This window comes from Osmerus eperlanus, unplaced genomic scaffold (assembly GCF_963692335.1).
Source record: "Osmerus eperlanus unplaced genomic scaffold, fOsmEpe2.1 SCAFFOLD_306, whole genome shotgun sequence".
NCBI classification, from domain to species: Eukaryota; Metazoa; Chordata; class Actinopteri; order Osmeriformes; family Osmeridae; genus Osmerus; species Osmerus eperlanus.
In genome coordinates this window covers 1-22588 of record NW_026911447.1, presented here as the reverse complement: position 1 = coordinate 22588, position 22588 = coordinate 1, and the positions used below count along the sequence as shown (strand labels likewise).

Below are 22588 nucleotides of genomic sequence, written 5' to 3'. Positions count from 1 at the left end.
AGAGATGTGAGGTCTGAGGTAAGAGCCTGGAGTCAATTACAAGCCCCGTGTTCCAGCCTTCGTCAACATTGATTTGTCAGCTGGAGAGAGAGAGAGAGAGAGAGAGAGAGAGAGAGAGAGAGAGAGAGAGAGAGAGAGAGAGAGAGAGAGAGAGAGAGGCCTGCCTCTGTGATGCTCCGTAATTGCACAGACCCTGACCCTTTAATTACTGCTGCTACCACAGTATGCTGTCTCTCTGTTTGATGGAGACAGGGAGGAAGAGAGGGATGGAGAGAGAGAGGCAGAGGGAAATAGGGCAAGGCAGAGAGAGAGAGGGAGAGACAGAGAGTGAAAGAGAGAGGGAGAGAGAGAGAGACAGATAAAGAGAAAGAGAGAGTGCAGTGACAGTTCTGGTTTTGATTACCCGGCCTCAGACTGAATAAAAGTGCGTCGCATCAACTAAGTAACCGGTTGTCATGGTGTCAATGTGATAATGACTGTGGTGATTATGCCTCACGAGGAGAGGGACCAAACGAGCTGCCTACCTCCAGGGTTCAGGCCGAAGACCCAGTTGGGCATGATGACCACGAAGGGGTTCTGGTCGGCCTTGTCTGTGGTCACCGGGGGCCGGCCGGCCCCCACCACGAAGGACTCGGACACGGCCGACCTGGACTCAACCCTGTCGTCGGGCTGAGGAGTTGCCGAGACCGTGCGGTTCTTCTCCTGTTCCTCCGGCACCCAGGCTACAGAGACAGGAGCCTCCTTGGTGGAATCCCTTTCGCTGTCCGCAGAGGAGCCGTCGGTGGCGTTAGCGGCGGCGGGTTCTCTGGTGGTTAGGGACTGGGCCGTGGAGCTCTGGACTGTGGTCAGAGGCTCCATGGGGGCTGCAGGCCTGGAGGTGAACCCAGAAGAGGTGGCCTCCTCTGGGCTTGGGTGTGTCTCTGTCCCCCTGGGCTGGGGGTTCTGCCAGCTCTGCTTTCTGATGGTGGGGGAGGAGCCTGACCCCGGGGACCCCCCAACAGAGCTGTCTCTCCTGCTGGAGGTCGAGGGGAGGTTCTCAGTGGGCCGGCGGACGAACAGGATTTCCCCACGGGCCTCCTTCGCGGTACCGGTTCCCTCGGGCCTCGCAGGGCCCTCCCTCGCAGGACTGGGGACCCCGGCCGGCAGGGTGGTGGGCTGGTCCACCAGCTGCCACTGGGACACGGTGGTGTGCTCGGCCACCGTCACAGCCCCGGTGTGGTCTTGGGTGGGCCTCAGGATCGGAGCTCTGGGTTCGACTTCCCCACCGCTCCCCTCCGCCTCTGTCTGCCTGTCGTGTTCCGTTGTCGTCCTGGTAACCGGAGTTTTGACCCCGTCCTGATCCTGATCCTGGTCCCTCCCCTCTCCAGAGAAGTTCTCCCCATTGTCTCTGCTGGTGGTGGGCAGAGTCATGACCTCCAGGGGCCCTGCCTTGGCTTCCAGAGGCTCCCATGTGGAACCCTTCCCCACATAAGCCACGTTTCCAGGGGGACCCAGTTTAGAGCGACGCATAGTCTTCAGGGCCCACCGGAGCTGGCTGCTGGGGACCGGGGCGGAGGCCGGCCCCCTGGGGCCCTGGGGCCGGGTGGCATCAGCCTCACTTGGGGGGTTTGTCTTCCCAACCGCCCCTGATGGTGGAGCCCCTCCTATAGGGAGAGAAGAGAGGATTTACTACTACCGCCTGGGGCAGAAACATGTTTTTACTTTTCTAATAAACGGTTGTCGGCTACCCTAAATAAGACTCCATAGAAGTTTTAATGTATTCAAACAATATTTGTATCATGTATAATTTGTTGAACAGATTCTTGTATATCCATTGCTTTGCTGTAGCCAGATGTTATGTAAAAGCTGACTGGGAATTTGCAAACATAAACACAAATCAAGTATAGAGACATTAAAACATCTATTAGTTGTATTTGCTACTTTCCTGGGTCGCTAATTCGAATGCTGTAGGCTAGCTCCTGATTCAGAGCAGAAATATATCCTACCATCTGATTCTTGCTAAGTCTGCAAAAGAAAAGTTTCTCTCCTCGTCTCCATTTCTCTAGTGGAGCAGCTGTTTAAGTTCTAAGAGGACCCACACCGGTCCAAGGGAGGATTTTTCCAAAGCAATTTCACACTTCCATTCTCCACACCCTGTCCCTCCTCTCTCTATTTAATCTCTCTCTCTGACCACTGAAGGTCTGGCAAAACTAGCAGAGAATAAAAGTGTAAGTACCACATTCACAGTGATAAAGCACCGAGGGTCCTGCGGTACTTCCACTCCACCTAATATGCAGTCTACTTCTCAGGCTATCCAATCCTGTTCCTGGTAATCAAACCCCATGTAGGCTTTGTCTCCAACCTCTGCGATTCAGCCTATCAACCAGCTAAATGTTAGAATCAGGTGTTATGGATTAGGGCAGTGGTTCTCAATCCTGGTCCTCTGGCTCCCCTGCCCTGCATGTTTTAGACGTTTCCCTGCTCCAACACACCTGATTCAAATGAATGGTTATCAGGCCCATTTATTTGAATCAGGTGTGTTGGAGCAGGGAAATATCTCAAACAGGGGGGCCCGACGACTAAGATTGAGAACCACTGGATTAGGGTATGAAGGAAAGCATACAGGACAGTAGTTCTCCTGGAACAAGGTTAGGCAGCCCAGATGTACAGCACTATCCTGCACTAAACTAGTCTGCAAACGACACCACCGAACCATAAGGTCATCCCTGTGGTCTGTGTAAGACTCCCTGGCAGGGATTCTTGGTTGAGAGAGTGTCACTCCAAACCACCTCCACTAAGTCCCCACATCAGGACCTGTTCCACTGAACCGTTACCTGTCATTCACCCACTGTACAGTCGGCATGATTTATTCAGGTGCGTCCCAAAGTGACTTCTCAGTTGTGTCTCTCCTTACATCCCCTGACCTGACTACATCTACAGTACAGAGACTACACCATCAATAATTCACTGTGTCTGGACGTCTGGTACGTAGGCCGTGGGTATCGGTGTGACGGGTCGATCGTGTTTGTGGCTGAGCACTCCATTTGGCACTATCTTGTCAGGGGCGTGGCTTGGGGTGGTACGTGCAACCCCTGGAATCTGATTGGCCACCCCAGGTGACACCTGCCGCTATCTTTACCGTTTATCATTTTTGATTTTTAGTGGGGTGGTTATCGTTTTCAGCCATGTTCAGACATATTCTGACGACAGATATCAGGTGTAGATGTGAAAATATTGTTAACCCTTTTGAATTGGATTTGATTTCTTTCAAATGCCTTTTTTTTTTTACTTTCTTTCAAATTACTTTCTCTAAACTTTATTTCAAATTTCTTTTTCAACCTTTTGAAACTGTTTTTTCAAAATATTCTTTAAAATGTTTATGACCACTAGGACCAGTCAATAAAGCCTCAACACGCCACTGTATCTTGTATCTGTATAGAGTCATCAAATCAAATCAAACTTTATTGACACGGGCTTTCGTACAGTGACAGAATGTGCAGCATGAGGGAGGATGAGATGGCAGAGTGCCGTCTCCTGTGGGCCCTGCCAGCCCGCAGGAGAACACACTCCATCAGATAACACGACAAATTACTGTGTGGGGGGGGGGAGAACATACACAGATATGTCCACATATGAAATATTGAACAACTGTTAAATTATTCATCGGTCTGCTGTTGCCTATGTACTTTATGAGCCAGGCTTCATTTGCATAAAGGCGTCTCATAACTGACGTAATTGTCCAATTAATAATCTGAATAGCTCATTAACCACTTTGTCAACACATTCTAATGAGAGATTGCATAACTGATCATCAATCTAAAGGCTTATATAAGAAATTAAACTAGCCTGTCTCGGTTTTATAGTATATCGTTTGTGATCATAACACAGCACAGCTGAGAATATATCCTATTGTTACTGTTTGCTTTGAGTTTTAGCTGAAGCTATTGTTGAGTCATAACATGCAAATCCAGCAAACAAACTTTATAATAAACCCCCTTTCAGATGCGTAAACAGAGGGAAAATCAATTATGAGTTATAGGGAGTCAGGTGGCTGAGCGTTGAGGGAATCGGGCTAGTAATCAGAAGGTTGCCAGTTCGATTCCCGGCTATGCCAACCAAATGACGTTGTGTCCTTGGGCAAGGCACTTCACCCTACCTGCCTCGGGGGAATGTCCCTGTACTTACTGTAAGTCGCTCTGGTTAAGAGCGTCTGCTAAATGACTAAATGTAAATGTTATAGTAGCACAAGTTGCAGTATACAAGAGCTGACAATCCCTAAGGTCAAACAGCATATCAATGGGAGAATTCAGACTGACAATAGGAGAGAGAGAGAAAGAGGGACAGGAGAGAGGGGGAGAAAAAGAGAGAGAGAGAAAAGAGAGAAGGAGATAGAGAGGAAAGAGAGAGGGGAAGATAGAGATAGAGAGGGAGAGAGAGAGAGAGACTGAAGAGACATATAGGAAACAGAGATTGAGAGTGCAAGAGAGAGACAGTTAAGCAGAGATATATAGTGAGAGAGAGAAATTGTGTGTGTGGTTGTGTGTGTGTGTGCACTCGAGCTCGTACATCTCAGCATATCTGCAAGATGCGCCAGCCAATAAAGACGGGCTCGTGGGGAGATTTATTGCATGTCTCACACACACACACACACTCACACACACACACACTCATCTCTTCCTGCCGGAGAGCCTGAAAACCGAAGCTGTGTTCCATCAAACAGACTTCCTCCCACAACGCGTTAGGAAGGGATGTGTGTGTGTGTGTGTGGTGTGTGAGGGAATGTGTGTGTGTGTGTGTTTGAGTGTGTGTGTGGTGTGTGAGGGAATGTGTGTGTGTGTGTGTGTGAGTGTGTGTGTGGTGTGTGAGGGAATGTGTGTGTGTGTGTGAGTGTGTGTGTGGTGTGTGAGGGAATGTGCGAGTGACGGAGGGTCAGGTGTCAGAGCTGCCATGCCACAGCTCCAGATGTTCCCCCCGTCTCCACTCTGATTCCTCTCAGATCCTCATCCATCAAAGGGGAAACAAAATGGCGACCCCGGAGAACAGCACGCCGCCGAGTTACGAGCGGTAGCCGTGCCCGGAGAGGCCGCCCGCGCTGCCCAGAGAAGCCTGTCCGAGAGCGGCACTCGAACAGCCGAACAACTGCTTATCAAAACAGTGTCAGAGGACGAGGAGAACCCCCCAAAAATAAAAGGCCGCCGGCCTCCTTTTTTCATCTTCCCTCCTCCTCGTCCTCGCCACGGTGATAATTACCACCCAGAGCGAGGGGAGCCTTAATTGGCACAGCCCCGGTGGATAAGGCGATCCTGCCTACCCTGGCAGGATCCCTACCTCCGCAATGCCGCTCCGCCGTTAATTGGAAGTGGGCGTGTGAATAATATATGCAGCCTCGGGCTCCAGATTCAGCCTGCCGTGAAACCCTAATCCACCACGGTGGCATTTGGTTGGAGGGGGAGATCTTCTCGAATGTTTGGATAGAAAGACGAGCCGCAGTGTGGAGAAAGCCTACCATTATTAAATCGCTTTTCGACTTGAGTGGCGTGATTTAAGCGGTGTGTTTTACTCCTCTTGTGCTCCTGGGGGTGTAAGTGGGGGGGTGAGAAATGAAAGCCGCCCTGCCTGTCCCTCTCACTAAAGGATGGGAGAATCACACAGATTGATTTGGGTTGTTGAAGCCGCACAGGTTTTAAGCGGAGAATGGGCCAATATGGTGACCTTTCTGGTCCTCACGCCTGCCTTGGCAGCCCTGGGGAGACTTAACTGGGGCTGCGAGGTTGGATGTTACCTCCATCCCAGTGGTCCCTGAGCCATCATTGAGCCTCATCCTACACACACACACACACATGCTCGCACAAAAACACACATGCATGCACACAAGCACACAACCACAAACAATGTCCTTTCCCCTAGTATGTCCTCCTGATCCCAGTTACATTTAACATTGGTAGTCCAAAATCTGTGTCTCTATGTCTCTCTCTCTCTGTCTCTCTCTGTCTCTCTCTCTGTCTCTCTCTCTGTCTCTCTCTCTGTCTCTCTCTCTGTCTCTCTCTGTCTCTCTCTGTCTCTCTCCGTCTCCGTCTCCCTCCCTCCCCCCTCCCTCCATCTCATGCATATTCACCCAGGCACACATGCTCACTGATCTATGACTCTGTGCCTCTTCTTGCTCAGTAACTCTCTCACCTTTACTTTCAATGGGAACTCCTGACTTAATAGAAGCCAAAGCTGCATATAAATGTAATGTAATTTACTTTCTTGCTGAATTATACAAGGAAATGTGAAACAAGATTATAAACCTCCACCTTCCCAGTCAATGCAGAGAGATAGATAGATAGATAGAGAAAGAGAGAGGGAGAGCAAGAGACATAGAGCGAGGGAGAAGGAGAGAGAGAAAGAGACAAAGACAAAGAGAAAAGTTGAAGAACTCGAAAAAGAGAAAGAGAGACAGGCAGAAAAAGAAACAAATCGTGTGTGGGCGAGAGAGCGAGAGCCGGAGAGAGAGACAAGGACAGCGAAAGCGTACGCGTGGTTGAGGCAGTCAACCTTCCCTTCAATATACCTTTCACATCCATGAATCAACTGTGCTGACTGAGGCCTTGTGGTACACAAAACAACTCGAGACTGAGAGGGAATGTGCTCTCAAAGAACGACCCTTTCCAGCATAGAAAGACACGCACATACAAGCACTAAGACTCAGAAGAGACTCTCACCAGGGGCAGAAGATGCCGCTTCTGTCCGGGCCACGCTAGGCCTCTCCCCAGGCTGGGCGTGCGGGTCGCTGCGGTCCCGGTTTGACACCGCCGGGACCAGAGGATCCAGCGGGACCACCTCTCTCTCCAGCTCAGAAAGACCCTCCTCTGGGGTCCCCAGTCCTGCGCTGGGGGTCTGGACGGACTGGGTCCCGGCCCGGTGCCCCATGACGGCGTTGTCCTGATTGCTGGCTCCACCCTTCCCTCCAATGGGGACCTCTTTAGCAGTCCCGGCTAGCATCTGGTCGTCCCCTGATTTTTCTTCAGGCAGTGAGGTGGCTGTGGCCATGTAGAGGGCCTCTTCTTCTGTGTCCAGCCCACCGGTCCAATACCTGAAGGGTCTCATCATGGAGTTGACGAAGTTGGACAGCACGCTGTTGGTGGGGTGAGAATGGGATGTGGGAGAGGCCGTGGGCGATGGAAGGGAGACGGAAGAGCCAAAATGGCCGCCGCCTACACTCGCCGCATCCTCGTGGGCGGAGCCACCTTGGCTATCCAGGTTCTGGTCCCAGCCTGGAGAGGTCTCTCCAGGTCTCAGGTGGATGACCACATGCTCCTCGGAGATCTCGGACGACTCGTCCTCCCTGGCCAGCGAGCGGAGGCCTTCCTTCTCCAGGTCTACCACGCCGGTCCACGAGGAGGGCTGGGGTTTGGGGTCACCGTGCTGGGGTTTGGGGTCGGCGGAGTCGGCCTCAGAGGGCTGGGTCTGGAGCTGACCCAACCCTAAAGCCTCAAAACCCTGGATCCCTGTCTGGAGTTCTGAAACACACACACACACAAACACAGACCACTGGTTTCTAAATGTGACTGTCATGAATATGATAATGTGACTTTATCCATTATCCATAATCTTAGATCGAAATGCCCTCTGTTTCTTCTGCAGTGTTTGTTTTGCCTTTAATTATGTAGAGATCTGTGATCTCCCTCTTCTCCTTGGCAGTGTGTGTTTACACCTAGCCTGAGATAAGACTGTTATCCTGCCATCTATCCACTCCCTGTCAGTCATATATCTAACGGCTAGTGTTTTACTGCTCCGCAAAGCAAACATCCCCACTGAGCTCACAACACGTAAACACACAACAGCGACAGGGCTGGAGTCATTCCAAACCCTGAACCCAAACGAAGGCAGTGAAATCTCCTGGGGTCTGCTAACATTATAAACATTATAAACTGACACCGCAAGGACGTTTTCAGAGTCATGAACCCCTGTGGGGTTGGCGGGTGTTGGATGGAGAGCGCCCACTGTTTCGGTTCCGCCTCCACTGTGCGCCAGAAAGGCTTTGATTCCCATAGTGTACCAAATGTCACGGAATTCCCCCGGTGTTAATTCATGCATGCCAAAAACACCCGCCTCTAATTAACGGGAAATAAACACAACAGTGTGTCGGCGCCACGGCATCAAGTCACAGGAATGTTTCGGAATTGCCGCTATTCATTTGCGGCGTTAATCGTCGACGGTTGCCCATCTACATATCTCAGCCTACCTCTGTAGCAGTACCCTACCACTCTAGATCCGACCTCTGCAGAACCTTCCTCTATTGAAGAACCTAGCTCTATAGAACCTGCACCTGTAGAACCTTCGATTCTAGAAGAACCTTGCTCTACAGAATCTACCTCTCTAGAACTTTCCTCTATTGAAGAACCTAGCCCCATAGAACCTACACCTGTAGAACCTTCCATTGTAGAAGAACCTATCTCTACAGAATCGATTTCTGTAGAACCTTCCACTATTGAAAAACCTAGCTCTATAGAACCTACAGCTGTAGAACCTTCCATTCTAGAAGAACCTATCTCTACAGAATCTACCTCTGTAGTACCTTCCTCTATTGAAGAACCTAGCTCTATAGAACCTCCACCTGTAGAACCTACCTCTGTAGCAGAAGGCGTCGAAGAGGGCGGTGGTGTCGGGGAAGCCGGTGCGGTTGGGGTTGTGGTAGACGGTGCGCACCCCGGGGTCGTCCCCTCCGCAGTTCCTCCGGGGGACGTTGATGGGGTAGCGCACGCTGCCGTCGGCCAGCCAGCCGGGGTCACACTGGTCCAGGCCGGCCTGCCAGGCCAGGTACAGCTGCCCCACCGTGGCCAGCTGGGCCCCCAGGGTGTGACAGTGGGTGGAGGCCGTGGCCAGGCTGAGTCGCTCCGGCACAGAGGAGTGGAACACCTCGCCTGGGGGGAGGGGGGGGGGGGGGGAGGAGGGGGGGGGGGGAGGAGGAGGAGGGGGAAAGGGGTGGGAGGAGGAGGGGGTAGGGGTGGGAGGAGGGGAGGGAGGGGGGGGGGAGGAGGAGGAGGGGGGGGGAGGAGGAGGAGGAGGAGGGGGAAAGGGGTGGGAGGAGGAGGGGGTAGGGGTGGGAGGAGGGGAGGGAGGGGGGGGGGAGGAGGGGGGGGGAGGAGGAGGAGGAGGAGGGGGAAAGGGGTGGGAGGAGGAGGGGGTAGGGGTGGGAGGAGGGGAGGGAGGGGGGGGGGAGGAGGAGGGGGGGAGGAGGAGGAGGAGGGGGAAAGGGGTGGGAGGAGGAGGGGGTAGGGGTGGGAGGAGGGGAGGGAGGGGGGGGGAGGAGGAGGAGGAGGAGGGGGAAAGGGGTGGGAGGAGGAGGGGGTAGGGGTGGGAGGAGGGGAGGGAGGGGGGGGAGGAGGAGGGGGGGTAAAAGGATGAGGAAGGAGAAGGTTTGGGGTGAGGGGGGAGGGAGGAGGGGGGAGGGGGGAGGAGAAGGACGATCGTTTGGGGGAATATAAGCAAAGGATGTGAGGAAAATGTAACAGATCAGAAAGAGAGCGGAGAGACAGGAGGGAGGTGGAGCGACAGAACAGAATAGAGAACAGTGTGGTCAAATCACCACCGAAAGACAAGGAGAGAAAAAGACAGTTGAAAGGAAAAGAGGAATGACAAGGTATGAAAAAGAAGATTGATGGAGATGAAGATGTGTAGATGGGTGAGAAGGAGAAAAATAAGTAGGGAGGGTAGAGTTGTGAAATGTTGAAAAAAGGTAAATAATATGTGATTTTAGAGGTCAGATGTCAGAGCGTAGGCATAAGGCGTTCCTCTTGGGATCTTATTAAATCATTAGCTGCTAAAAAACTAGATGCTAGGTAAGGTTTGTCTGACCTACAGCTGCAACAGCAAGCAAGCAGTGATAGAAAAAGTCTAGTTTAAAGACTTCAACACAATGTTTGAGTCGGAGGGAATACAATTAGAATTTCCATTGGGAAGAACAGCATAGAAATCCCTCATTTTAACAGTGGTATCTAGGGAAAGCGTTGCTAGGGGCAGCGTTGCTAGGGGCAGCGTTGCTAGGGGATGTCTATGTATATGTGCACCCAGAATAGGGTCTACTGCTAAGATTACTACCTCCCCATTATCTGCTAGTTCCCTAGCGTTGATTCGTACTGCAAACACATAGTGCCTGCTAGCATGATTACACAAAACAGCTCCATCGCATGCAAAGTCTTTCCGAATCACCCTCGCGGTGGAAATTGCCCCACACCATGCACTAACACGATCTGGCAGGTCCAGGCTCTGCATAGAAACAGACTACCCAGATAGTCTAGGCCGGGACTGTGCTCTGGGCCTGTGCTCTGGGCCTGTGCTCTGAGACTGTGCTCTGAGACTGTGCTCTGGGCCTGTGCTCTGGGCCTGTGCTCTGGGCCTGTGCTCTGAGACTGTGCTCTGAGACTGTGCTCTGGGCCTGTGCTCTGGGCCTGTGCTCTGGGCCTGTGCTCTGGGCCTGTGCTCTGAGACTGTGCTCTGAGACTGTGCTCTGGGCCTGTGCTCTGGGCCTGTGCTCTGGGACTGTGCTCTGGGCCTGTGCTCTGGGCCTGTGCTCTGAGACTGTGCTCTGGGACTGTGCTCTGGGCCTGTGCTCTGGGCCTGTGCTCTGAGACTGTGCTCTGAGACTGTGCTCTGGGCCTGTGCTCTGGGCCTGTGCTCTGGGACTGTGCTCTGGGCCTGTGCTCTGGGCCTGTGCTCTGAGACTGTGCTCTGGGCCTGTGGTCTGGGCCTGTGCTCTGGGCCTGTGCTCTGGAGCCGTGTGCAAGCAGGGCTGTATCAGCTGGTTCTGGAGCAGCGGGGCCAGGTCGGGGCCAAGTCGGGGCCAGGTGGAGGCCTGCCGTGGCCTGACTATCACAGCTGAGCAGGGGCCGTTGTGACCCACTTAGAGACTCAGACAGAGAGAGAGAGAGAGAGAGAGAGAGAGAGAGAGAGAGAGCAGCTGTAGATTCCGCTGCAGCTGTGTGAGTCCCAGAGAGCTGCAAGGGAGGGGGTAGGGCTTCCTCTCCCAGCCTCTGCTGGGATGGGGAAGAGGGGAAGAGGGGTGGAGGGGGCGCAGGACGGGGGGTGGAGTACCTTGCAGTTGCTTGGCGAAGCAGTACACGTCGAATAGCTCATCGGGGGACCTGTTTCCGTAGTTGCGCACCCCCGGTGAGTCCTCGCGGTCGCCATAGCAGCCGGGCCTGGGCGACTGGATGGGGTACCTGCGGAGAGAGAGAGATTGCGCGAGAACATGAGAGAGAGAGAGAGATCGAGAGAGAGAGGGAAAAGGAGAGTCAAAACAGAACGGGATCACGGATTCCTCCTCCAGTTATCCTGGGGAAGTTGGGGCTAGAATGAATCGAGGTTTCGTCTACCAGCTGTGTGATCACTCGAGACAAATCCAGATTGTAGATCCAGTCAGACCGCGCCGGGGAGCAGACGGCTAAGACTGATTAAGAGATGACGTCGCGCTGCAACGGGCTTCATGAAGGACAAGAGGAGGCACTCCCACCCTCCCCCGCGCCGCCGCTAGCCTGCTCGGGACCGCACCTGTTTTCATCCAAACATCCACGCTCGGGCACAGGTGTGTGCTCATTCACACTCGTGTACATACAACACACACACACGCACACACACGCACGCACACACTCGCACACACACACACTCGCAGGCACCGCGCGCACACTCCCCCTCCGTGGCTTCAGAGGGCTGGCGGTTGGCTGATGTCTCTATTTTCGCGGTGTTAATTGGTCGTTTGTCGGCAGCCCCTGGAGCTCGTCCAATTAGAAGTCTCCCAGGTGAGGGAACGGGAAGCAGGAAGGAACACACTCTCCGGGAGACTCTGGGGGAGATTGTATGGTAGAAACACCATGTTTTGAAGCTGCTGTCGCGGACTGCTGTTGTTGGACTGACAGCTTGATGGACTGGTAGTGCGTGGACGTGCTGATGCCTACTGTACTCCACATGGTCCTGGCTGTGGTACACCCGCTGGTGCCTGGAGGGGGTGCTGGAAGCTCTGGAGACCCAGGGCAGCACACCCTGACAGGCAGCTCTGGATGGAGATGCAGGGCTGTCGATGGGTGTGTGGGGGGGGTAGCATGTGTGTGTGTGTGTGTGTGTGTGGGGGGGGGGGGGGGGTTGGGGCATGGAGGCGTAATGAGGAATGACTGCTAGCCTGCCAGATGTAAACAAGCAATAAATCAATTTCTATGAGAGATGGATGCAGAGGTTTTCTCGCAGGTCTTCAGAGGCCAGACTGATTTGCATTTAAGATGGCTGGTGTCAGGCTCTCTCACATATGTCGCCATTCCTCCGTCTTTGTCTCTATACTGTTTGGCATGGGTTTAGAAATCTCGCCATTTAATCACATGCTTTTCCAGCCATTTTTAGTGAAGTAGGCGAACCATTGGCTGAGCCATCTCCTCTCTCTCCTACACCGCTTACCAAACAAGCTTTTGATTCACCCTAGTGGAAGATGTCCTTCACATGACGTCTGTTTGGTTCACAGAGATTTACGAAAGCATCTTGAAGTACATACTAAACGGCCACTTATCCCTGTTCACCAGAGGGCACCGTTTTTTTTTCCCTCGTCACAGGAGACGACGGCTCACCTACACCTGGAAACACACAGGGTCGCCAGATCCACCTCAACACCTTCGGCGTCTCTCCCCGGCCCACGCAGATGTCCAGGCGGGGGGGGGGGCGTTTGTAGCGTTGCCTAGCGATGCCTGGCCACCAGGTGCCTCTTACCTCACGGTTTGGTCGGAGAGCCAGCCCGCGTCGCAGTTGTCGTAGCCGTCGGCGAAGGTGGCCTGCAGCTGACCCGGGGTGGCGATCACGGCCGAGTTCTCCAGGCACACGCGCCTGGCGTCAGGGAAGGACAGGGCGTAGCGGTCGTGGGGGGCCCGGTAGTGGAACACAACACCTGAGGGGGGAGAGGCGGGGGGGGGGGGGGGCGTGAGGGGTGCAGGTCACAACTCACACAGGAACTAGATCTGCTCTCGGAAGCATACGCTGTCGTGACTTGGCTGTATCTATGTATACGTGGCGATCATCCACACGGACCAGCAGAAGTGTAGTGGAGGTGGTTTAGAACTAAACTCCTTGTGAGGGGTCAGATGGCTGAGCGGTTAGGGAGTCGGGCTATTAAGCAGAAGGTTGTTGGTTCGATTCCCGGCTGTGCCAAATGACGTTGTGTCCTTGGGCAAGGCACTTCACCCTACTTGCCTCGGGAGAATGTCCCTGTACTTACTGTAAGTCGCTCTGGATAAGAGCGTCTGCTAAATGTATGTAATGTAATTAAATGTGAAGGGGTGCCTACATGGGGATGTCTTTTTGTCTAATGGTTGACCCGATGGTGGAAGACTGACTTCCTATCTAGTACCAGAGTCAGCACAGAATCCCATCATGCAGTGCGGTGATGGTATCGCTCCTCTGAAGGAGCAGTCAGTTTAACATTGCAAAACAACCTCTGTGTTTGAGCTTGATTTGCATCAGACAGGCTTATCTACTGTAGATGTATTTGTATATGCAAGAGTGTGTGTGTCTGTGTGTGTGTGTGTGTGTGTGTGTGAGAGTTTGTCCTTGGATCCTTGTTATGACAAACAGCTACGGCGCCCATGTTTACATTTACATTACATTTAGTCATTTAGCAGACGCTCTTATCCAGAGCGACTTACAGTAAGTACAGGGACATTCCCCCCGAGGCAGGTAGGGTTAATTGCCTTGCCCAAGGACACAACGTCATTTGACATGGCCGGGAATCGAACTGGCAACCTTCAGATTACTAGCCCGGTTCAGCCACCTGACTCCATGTTTACTTTGCTGGTTTAACAACATACAGCACTGTCGACGTCAGGCGGCACTTGATGCTTCTCTACATATCCAGAGAGAGAGAATGGGGATGAAAGATTCATTAGGGAGAAAGTAAAAGAGAGAGAGAGAAAGAGAGAGAGAGAGAACATGGGAATAGGAGAGGCTTAGGCAGACACAGAGATGTGAACCACATCACAGCAGAAAAGGTAAAGAGAGCCAGATAGGAGGGGGGGAAATAATTAGTGAGCGTGTATATGAGAGAGAGAGAGAGAGAGAGAGAGAGAGAGAGAGAGAGAGAGAGAGAGGGAGAGGGAGAGGGAGAGGGAGGGAGGGGGAGAGATAGAGAGAGGGAGAGAGAGAGAGGGAGGGAGGGAGAGGAAGGGAGAGAGAGGGAGGGAGAGGAAGGGAGAGAGAGGGAGAGGAAGGGAGAGAGAGAGGAAGGGAGAGAGAGAAAGGGAGAGGAAGGGAGAGAGAGGAAGGGAGAGAGAGGAAGGGAGAGAGAGGGAGAGAGGAAGGGAGAGAGAGGGAGAGGAAGGGAGAGAGAGGGAGAGGAAGGGAGAGAGAAATAGAGGGAGAGGAGAGAGGAAGGGAGAGGAGAGAGGAAGGGAGAGAGAGGGAGATAGAGGGAGAGGAGAGAGGAAGTGAAGCTAACAAAGGGAAGGAGAGCCGGATCATGTGAGGCCTCTCCGACCTGTGTGACGACCGTAATCCCACTCAGCCCCGGAAGCAGGAGAGGGAATTGCTTTTGAAGTGTCCATCTAACCCTCCCACCTCCGCCTGCGCTTACCACATCCAGTCCCAGGAGAAGCCCCCTCACATGAAAAGCGGCCAGGGGCCAGGGAGCCAGCCTTCCTGCCATAAACATGGCTCCTTCATCTTTCACTGCTGAGTGTGTGAGGTAATGACAGAGACTTCTGGGGCTTGGGGGCCAATTTGAACAATGCAGCTGTAGTGGTAATGTGTGTGTGTGTGCATAAATACATACACACACAATTTGAACACTGCGCATGACTATTTCTGGACCTACCCAATTCACACTTCCCATCATGGTCCCCTTCTCTCCGTTAGTTCAAAGGAAGTATTGTCTTTCATCTCTCTCTCTCTCTCTCTCTCTCTCTCTCTCTCTCTCTCTCTCTCTCTCTCTCTCTCTCTCTCTCTCTCTCTCTCTCTCTCTCTCTCTCTCTCTCGCTTTCTCTCGCAGACTTTTCACCCCTGCCTATCTACTCTCCAGATCTCCATTTCTCTCTGTCTCTGTCTCTCTCTCCTCATCTCTCTCAACCATCTTTCTACCCCTCCCTCCCCCCCCAGGACCAGGAGCTGAGTGGAGTCTCTCTCAACAACCCTTACACTCCCTCCACCCCTTCACCTTCATCCCTCAGAGAGAGAGAGAGCGAGAGAGAGAGAGAGGGACAGAGAGGGAGGGATAGAGAAAGAATCAATGGCCGTGCTCTAATTGGTCTGACATGGACCAGTGACCATCCAATACAGTCCAGGGGACGAGGAAAGAGATCTCATCAGAGCTTGGGGACCCACACACCAGCCAATCAGAGGGCTTCCTGACAAGAATATGATATTGATGACGCGGGCGGCATCAATATCCTCTAATGAATACATTAAGCCCCCCCTAGTAGGGGGTGTGGGACGGGCTGGGGAACCGCAGCATAGCGTGACTTTCGATCCAAGGCAGGGCCCTGAGATCAGCCCTCCACCGACAGATAATGGGCCTCTTCTCTCTGAAGGAGGGACACTTTTATGGTGTGTTAATCGATTGCCTGCGAGCTGTGGGGACGGGGTCTCCGACGCACACAGCCAGGGGGGTCTCCTGCAGATACGAGGGCTCTCGAGGAGAACGGGAAAAGATTGGCTCATTGAGAAATACACATCGCTTGATGATCTTTGCAGAGGGCCGCACGCTCGAAGGGGTGCGCGCGATGCGCTCACTCGTGAAAGTGACTCGTTCACACACACGGATGTGCCCGCACACGCACACACACACGCGTGGGGGCTATATCTGGATAATAGAGTAGGGCTGTAACTGTGTTATTCTCCGAGGGAAACGAGGTTGTAGCTGGTGTGTGTGTGTGTGTTTGTTTAAGTGTGATTGTGTGTGTGTGTGTGTGTGTGTATCTATAGGGTACATGTTTGAGGGAATGAGGCTAGCGGGCTGAATGTGCACAGGCGCTGACACAGCAACATCTCTGTGGAGGCGAGAGCAGGTCTGATGCTGTGTATCCTGTAGCTGTTCTGTTCCCTGGCTAACACGGTGTTTGACTTCCCCACAACCAGCAGCATAATGGCACATTGACATCCACAGTAGCTGACCCGGAAATAATGTACCTGTGCCTACATGGTTGAGGGACTTTAGGTAATTACTGTGATACCTAAGAAGACATAATGATAGCATCATGAGCAGAGGTCACTACTACACTGATGACCAACCAATGTGCAGAGAGAGAGAGAGAGAGACAGAGAAAGAGACAGAGAGAAATAGAGCAAGAGAGAGAGAGAGAGAGAGAGAGAGAGAGAGAAAGAAAGAAAGGTCAAACAGGTACTAAACATTACAGTTGGACGGAACCTCATCTCCTAGATTAGCCAGATGAGCTTGATTATCTTCCCTCATGCAGCAGAACCGGAGTTGACCCAGGTCAACAGTCTCTTACTCGCACCACTGAGCTCCCCTAGACTGTCAGAACATTTCACATAGCATAGAGACCAGTGTCAGACCCCTACACAGACAGTAAACACACCAAGTCAACACTGCAGGGACACAGTTAGAAGCCTGCCTAGCGGTTAGCTTTGTTGACAGCCAGGATGGATGTCAGTGTGTTATAGGTTACCGTGCCTGTCTACAGCATGTCTAGATCCTTCCCTACCTGTCCTTATAGAGTTACTATAGTCTCCTCTTAAAAACATGGAGGGGTGTGGGCTGACTGGCTGGCAGGCAGGCAGGCAGGCAGGCAGGCTGGGAGAGCAGCCAGCTGGTGGGTGTTGTTACCTGTGACGTCCAGGGGCACGGTGTCCTGTTCGTCGTTGATGCCCACCACCACCTCACAGCGGTACAGGCCCGAGTCACTGGATCGCAGGCTGCTCAGAGCCAGGCTGGCGTTGAACCGGTTGTCCTGGTAACCCGGCAGGGTGACTCGGCCCTGGAAGGCCTTCTTCACCTAAAGGGGGGGGGGGAGGGAGGCGGGGGGGGCGGGAGACTTAGACAAACGGGGCGGACGGGTCCCTCCCCCTCGGAACACAACGCGGCAGCGTAGACCACGTCTCTCCTCACCTTCACCACGTTGTCCTTGGCGACCAGGACGGACTGTTCCTTCTGCAGGCCGTCGGAGCCGCGCTGGCCCCACACCTTGGTCCACTTGATGCGGGGCGGCTCGTGGGACGGGTTGGTCCTCAGGTTGAAGACGCAGGGGAGGAGGACACTGTTGGACAGCTCCTCCCGAATGGCCTTGTGGGTGACCTTCCTCATGTTGACCACTGGCTCCGCCCAGACCAGACCTGGGAGGGGGGAGGGGGGTATGGTTAAAAGATACGGGATTCGTTCGTTCATGCATTCATTCATCAAAGCAGATCGCTTGAGAGGAGCGAGAGGGTTTGAAGGGGAGAAAACCGGGGGAGGGTTCGAGAAACAGCAGTAAGATCAAGAAAGAGAGAGCATGGAAAGGTGAGAGAGAGAGAGAGACTGGAAGACAGAGAGACTGGAGGAGAAATCGCCAGAGGCGTGGTGAAGAGAGGAAGGCCTGATTGAAGTCTGAGCTCCCCCTCGCTCGTACGGAGAAAAGGGCTGCTCCTGTGTCTCAGTATCGATCAGAGGACGTTACACTTCCCCCCCGCACTGCCTCCCATCAACCCTGCTCTGCTTCTCCGGACTCACTCAGGGCAGTCAAAGACCCTGGAGATCATTCAGTCACTATGGATTATTGGTCATTGATCCACGAAACAATTCCAGTGGGTTGGTCTCACAGAAGGCTTTCATATCGTCGGGGAGGCCCCTGTTTCAAAAGCATCAAATCAGATCCTTTGTCTTAAATCAATGTTTTGATCCACTCCAATCTCACAGCTATCTTGATTCATTAACCAAAACTTTTCATCACAAAAGAGAGCTGTTCTTTGCTAGGGCTTGCATGCTCTGGGAGAGAGGGGCTATAGTGTGTCATTTCTGTAGTGTGTCTGCCTCTCCCTTCTCCCACACACACCCTCCTTCTCCCCAAGACTTAAAAGGTGAGCATTGTGTGCCTATATTCACTCCATCCGGCTCTGCTTTCTCTGTCTGTGGGGCCTCGTAGAGATTCTTATGACATGCTTCTGAGGCAACATCACCTGGCGAAAAACTGAGGAGAAATAACATCAAAACCCTGGTAGTCATTTCTTATTGAACAGGCAGAGAGATAGAGGGGAAGTGGAATAATTGGAGAGAGATTGGAGAGCTGTGGTGTCCTGCTGTTAGAAGAGATAGTCAGAGAGAGAGAGAGAGAGAGAGAGACAGAGAGAAACAGAGAGAGACAGAGAGAGACAGAGAAAAATAGAGACACAGATTGTGTGTGTGTGTGTGTTTTGGACTACCACTGTTAAATGTAACTGGGATCAGGAGGACATACTAGGGGAAAGGACATTGTTTGTGGTTGTGTGTTTGTGTGCATGTATTTTGTGCAAGCGTGTGTCAGTGAGAGAGAGAGAGAGAGAGAGAGAGAGAGAGAGAGAGAGAGAGAGAGAGAGAGAGAGAGAGAGAGAGAGAGAAGAGAGAGAGAGAGAGAGAGAGAGAGAGAGAGAGAGAGAGAGAGAGAGAGAGAAATGAAACTTCCTTTGAACTAACGGAGAGAAGGGGACCATGATGGGAGGTGTGAATTGGGTAGGCCCAGAAAAAGTCATGAAAGAGAGGGGGGGGGGAACGACTAATTAAAAACAATGTCGTTGCAAGGAAGTGGAGAACAGACCGACAGAGCAAGAGAGAGGTGTTTGGAGTTGGGGAGAGCGAGGCGATGAGAAGTGTATCGATTTATTTTTATTAGTATCAGTTTCCGGCACGTGTGTGAGTGAGAGAGAGAGAGAGAGAGCTGCCTCGCAGGACTCGCCGTCTGAAACACCAAGCCGGATGAATTGAAGCAGTGAGATTGGTGCTCGGAGAACCTGGGAGATGGTGGAGAAGGGTGGGGGTGTGTGGGTGTCATGACCTATTAGAGGAAGTGGGGATGTTGGATTGGATGTGTATAGTACAGTACATCCCCGTATAAAGGGTTGCTGCCCAAGCAACACTTTATCAGAGTCAGACATGCCCAGAGCTTGTCCACTAAAGCTCATAGACACCCAAACAAGCACACACACACGGATACACACGCACAAGCAGACACACACACACACAAGCACACACACACACAAACACACGCCATCACACAAACAAGACAAGCACACACAAACAAGCCCACACACACACACAAACACAAACATTCTGAAGTTCCTGCCAGAATTCCCCCTCTTCTCCTCCTCCTCTTTACCTCCACACACACACACACACACACACACACACACACACACACACACACACACACACACACACACATACACTGGCAAACCGTCCCCGAGGATTATATCAAACTGCAATTTCTGGGCCATCAAGCCTGAAGCAGGGTAGGATCTAATCCAGCCAACTGTAGTTTAGAGCTGGAGAGGCAGGGATGGTGTTTCAGCTGCGTCGAGACGAGGCAAGGCGAGGCAAGGCGAGACGCTGCCTCACCAAACCACCAGCCCCGTCTTCCTGGCCCACAGCCAGCTCGCTGATCTGCACTGCCATTGTGCTGCCCATGTATCCTGCCCGTCAGATTAATGTGCGCCGGACAAAGCACACCAGACCGTGACCACCTCAAGGAGAAGCCCCCACCCGCCCCCCCCCCCCACACACACACACCCCAACACACACACCACCCCCCAACTCCTCCGAGTCCTTATCTGTCAACCTCATTTGTACAAATGCATTTCTTGTTTTTTTTCTCTACCGTTGGCGTTTGGAGGCTTTGCCCTTGGTACAATTTACAACATAAAATCAAAAGAAATCAATGGCAGGTACCTGCTTGAGAGCCTAAATGATAGCTTAAAGGGAAGACTGAGGTTGAGGAAAAATGGCTTCATTCCCAGTTGGTTGAATAATGAATGTAAGCAGCATGGCCTTATCAAAGTAGATAGACCAAATCTGCATTTAGATGGAAATGTTTTCACCAGCGTAACCCCCATGAGATCAGCCTTTGTTTGGAAATAAGTCCGTTTTCCATTGAGGGTTCTTTCCCCAAAAGAACCTCTGGGTAATGAGGGGAGGGGCAAGGGGGTGTGACCAAGCAGAAGGGGAGGAGTTTGACCCCTTTGGCCATCGAGGTCCGAGTTGTGAAGACGAGAAGGCTCTCTCTCGTTTTCTCTCTCCCCCTTCTCTTTCCATTCTTCTCTTTCTTTGCCTCTTTGCTTTTTCATCGTCTCGCGCTCTCTCTCTCTCTCTCTCTCTGTCGGTCCCACTGCCGCTGTTTCTCGTTCCGCTGAATAACAGACGGCGTCTTGATCGATGGGATTGTCAACCCTCTTACATTTGTCAAGTTTTTTATTTTTTACAGAGCACACGCAAATAATAAACTTCTGTCGGAATCCTTTATCAGCCTGGCGCAGCATTTGCTTACAGAAGAGCCGGCCTGTTAATGGGCTTTTCCACTGTAACATCAACACAATGGCATACATTTCTCTTTATTCTCCACCTGTCCCTCCACTAGTCTCACCTGTTATGGGCTTTCCAGTGAAAGCTGCTGTCTCTCATTAGGCGACAGGCAGCCAGGTGTGCAGCTCTAAGGGTTGTCTCCTGTCTGTCTGCGTGTCAGGTATTTACCAGTGTCTTGCATCGCCTGTCTGAACCACCTGGCAGCTGATATCTTAGTCAAGTGCCGGGCCCTGGGAGGGGAATCGAACCCGGATCTCCAATACGTTACAGTCTACTCATGGCTTGCAGCCTGGGTACGAACCGTATTTCGTTCATTTGGAGTAAAATCGTTTTTTGGAGCAGAAATAATCCCACTGTTGATTTGAGGTGTTTGTGTTGAGAGCTTGAGCAAAAAACACTTTTCAAGAGTGCAGAGAAGGATCTGCAGGCAGCTCAATATAGAGCCTGGGGTTTGTGAATCTTTTATATGCAATAACCTGATAAACGTTTCTGAATCAGTTGGAGGAGAAGAGGAGGTAAGGAGCTCAAGAAAGTGGTGGGCAACCAATCATGAGCAGAGAGATACAAAGACAGATAAATAGAGAGAAAGAGTGCAGGAGAGAGAGACAGAGAGGGAGACAGAGAGAGAGGGAGACAGAGAGAGGGAGACAGAGGGAGAGAAACAGAGAGAGGGAGACAGAGAGAGAGAGACAGAGAGAGAGGGAGACAGAGAGAGGGAGAGAGACAGAGAGAGAGGGAGAGAGACAGAGAGAGGGAGACACAGAGAGAGAGAGACAGAGAAAGAAAGAGAGACAGAGAGAGAGAAATGAGATATGTAACCCTGCAGTTGGTAACTCCCCCAAATCCTTAATGATTACCATGGCAACAGAAGCACTACAAGCTGAAATGGGGGAGAATGTTCGATGGGAGGAAAAAACACACACACACACCCATGTACAGACACACACACACCCATGCACAGACACACACACACACACACGCACGCACAGACACACACACACACCCATGCAGAGACACACAAACACACACCCATGCACAAACACACACACCCATGCACAGACACACACACACCCATGCACAGACACACACACACCCATGCACAGACACACACACACCCATGCACAGACACACACACACCCATGCACAGACACACACACACACACCCATGCACAGACACACACACACCCATGCAGAGACACACAAACACACACACACCACACCCATGCACAGACACACACACACACACACAGTGGGAGAAATCAAGGATTTCGATGTGCTTCTGTTAATGACAGAAGATTATCTATTGCCTTTTTTGTTTCATACATTCTATCTTTTTACTCATACAGAATGTGTTAATATGGTAACAGATATTATGCATTAATGACAGTCATGTATGGGAGTCAGGTGGCTGAGCGGTTAGGAATCGGGCTAGTAATCTGAAAGTTGCCAGTTCGATTCCCAGCCGTGCCAAATGACGTTGTGTCCTTGGGCAAGGCACTTAACCCTACCTGCCTCGGGGGAATGTCCCTGTACTTACTGTAAGTCGCTCTGGATAAGAGCGTCTGCTAAATGATAAATGAAATGCAAATGTATAGACCAGGAGTTAGCAGTGATCAGGCCTGAAATACATTCTGTAGCTGAGCGACAGACTTCAATGGGCTGGTTGGAGACCAGTAGTGGGGTCAGGAGACCCGTCAGTCACATCTTAGGCCCTAGATTCTACAGTCCTGATATGGAATCGATTTTAATGAATTTAATGGAACCACTGTGTCTATGAACTGTCATTATTCATGTCAAGGTGCACATTCGTGTCTTTCCGATCCGCTGGTGGTTTAATACTTATAAACAGGGAAGCTAAACTTAAAGTCACTCCGTTCGAGTGGGGACGGACAAACAATTTGTTCCGCAAGCCACGCACACGCACACACACACACACACACTTCTTAAACACCATAGTTTCCTCACTGACAGCCAGTGGTGCCTGTCAGATTAGACACCAAACAAGCATGTGTGTGTGTCACACAGCTGGCATTTTCCTCGCATGAAATCTTCCGACTGGGACCCCAGCCCCCGCTCCACCGCCCACCCTCCTCTCGTCCTCCATCTTCCCTCTGTTCC

At 52.1% G+C, this 22588-nt stretch overlaps 1 protein-coding gene across 1 annotated transcript; it reads right to left on the bottom strand.

Moving 5' to 3' along the window:
* Positions 1-524: 524 nt before the first annotated feature.
* Positions 525-19567, bottom strand: LOC134016100 (neurocan core protein-like; the record flags this gene model as incomplete). Its single annotated transcript, XM_062455505.1, has 8 exons — positions 19516-19567; positions 17054-17277; positions 16772-16940; positions 12712-12886; positions 11056-11183; positions 8592-8885; positions 6684-7481; positions 525-1643 (listed from the first exon to the last, which is right to left on the bottom strand). Coding segments are annotated over exons 1-8 (2959 nt in total), but the record flags the coding sequence as incomplete, so codon positions are not given.
* Positions 19568-22588: the final 3021 nt, after the last annotated feature.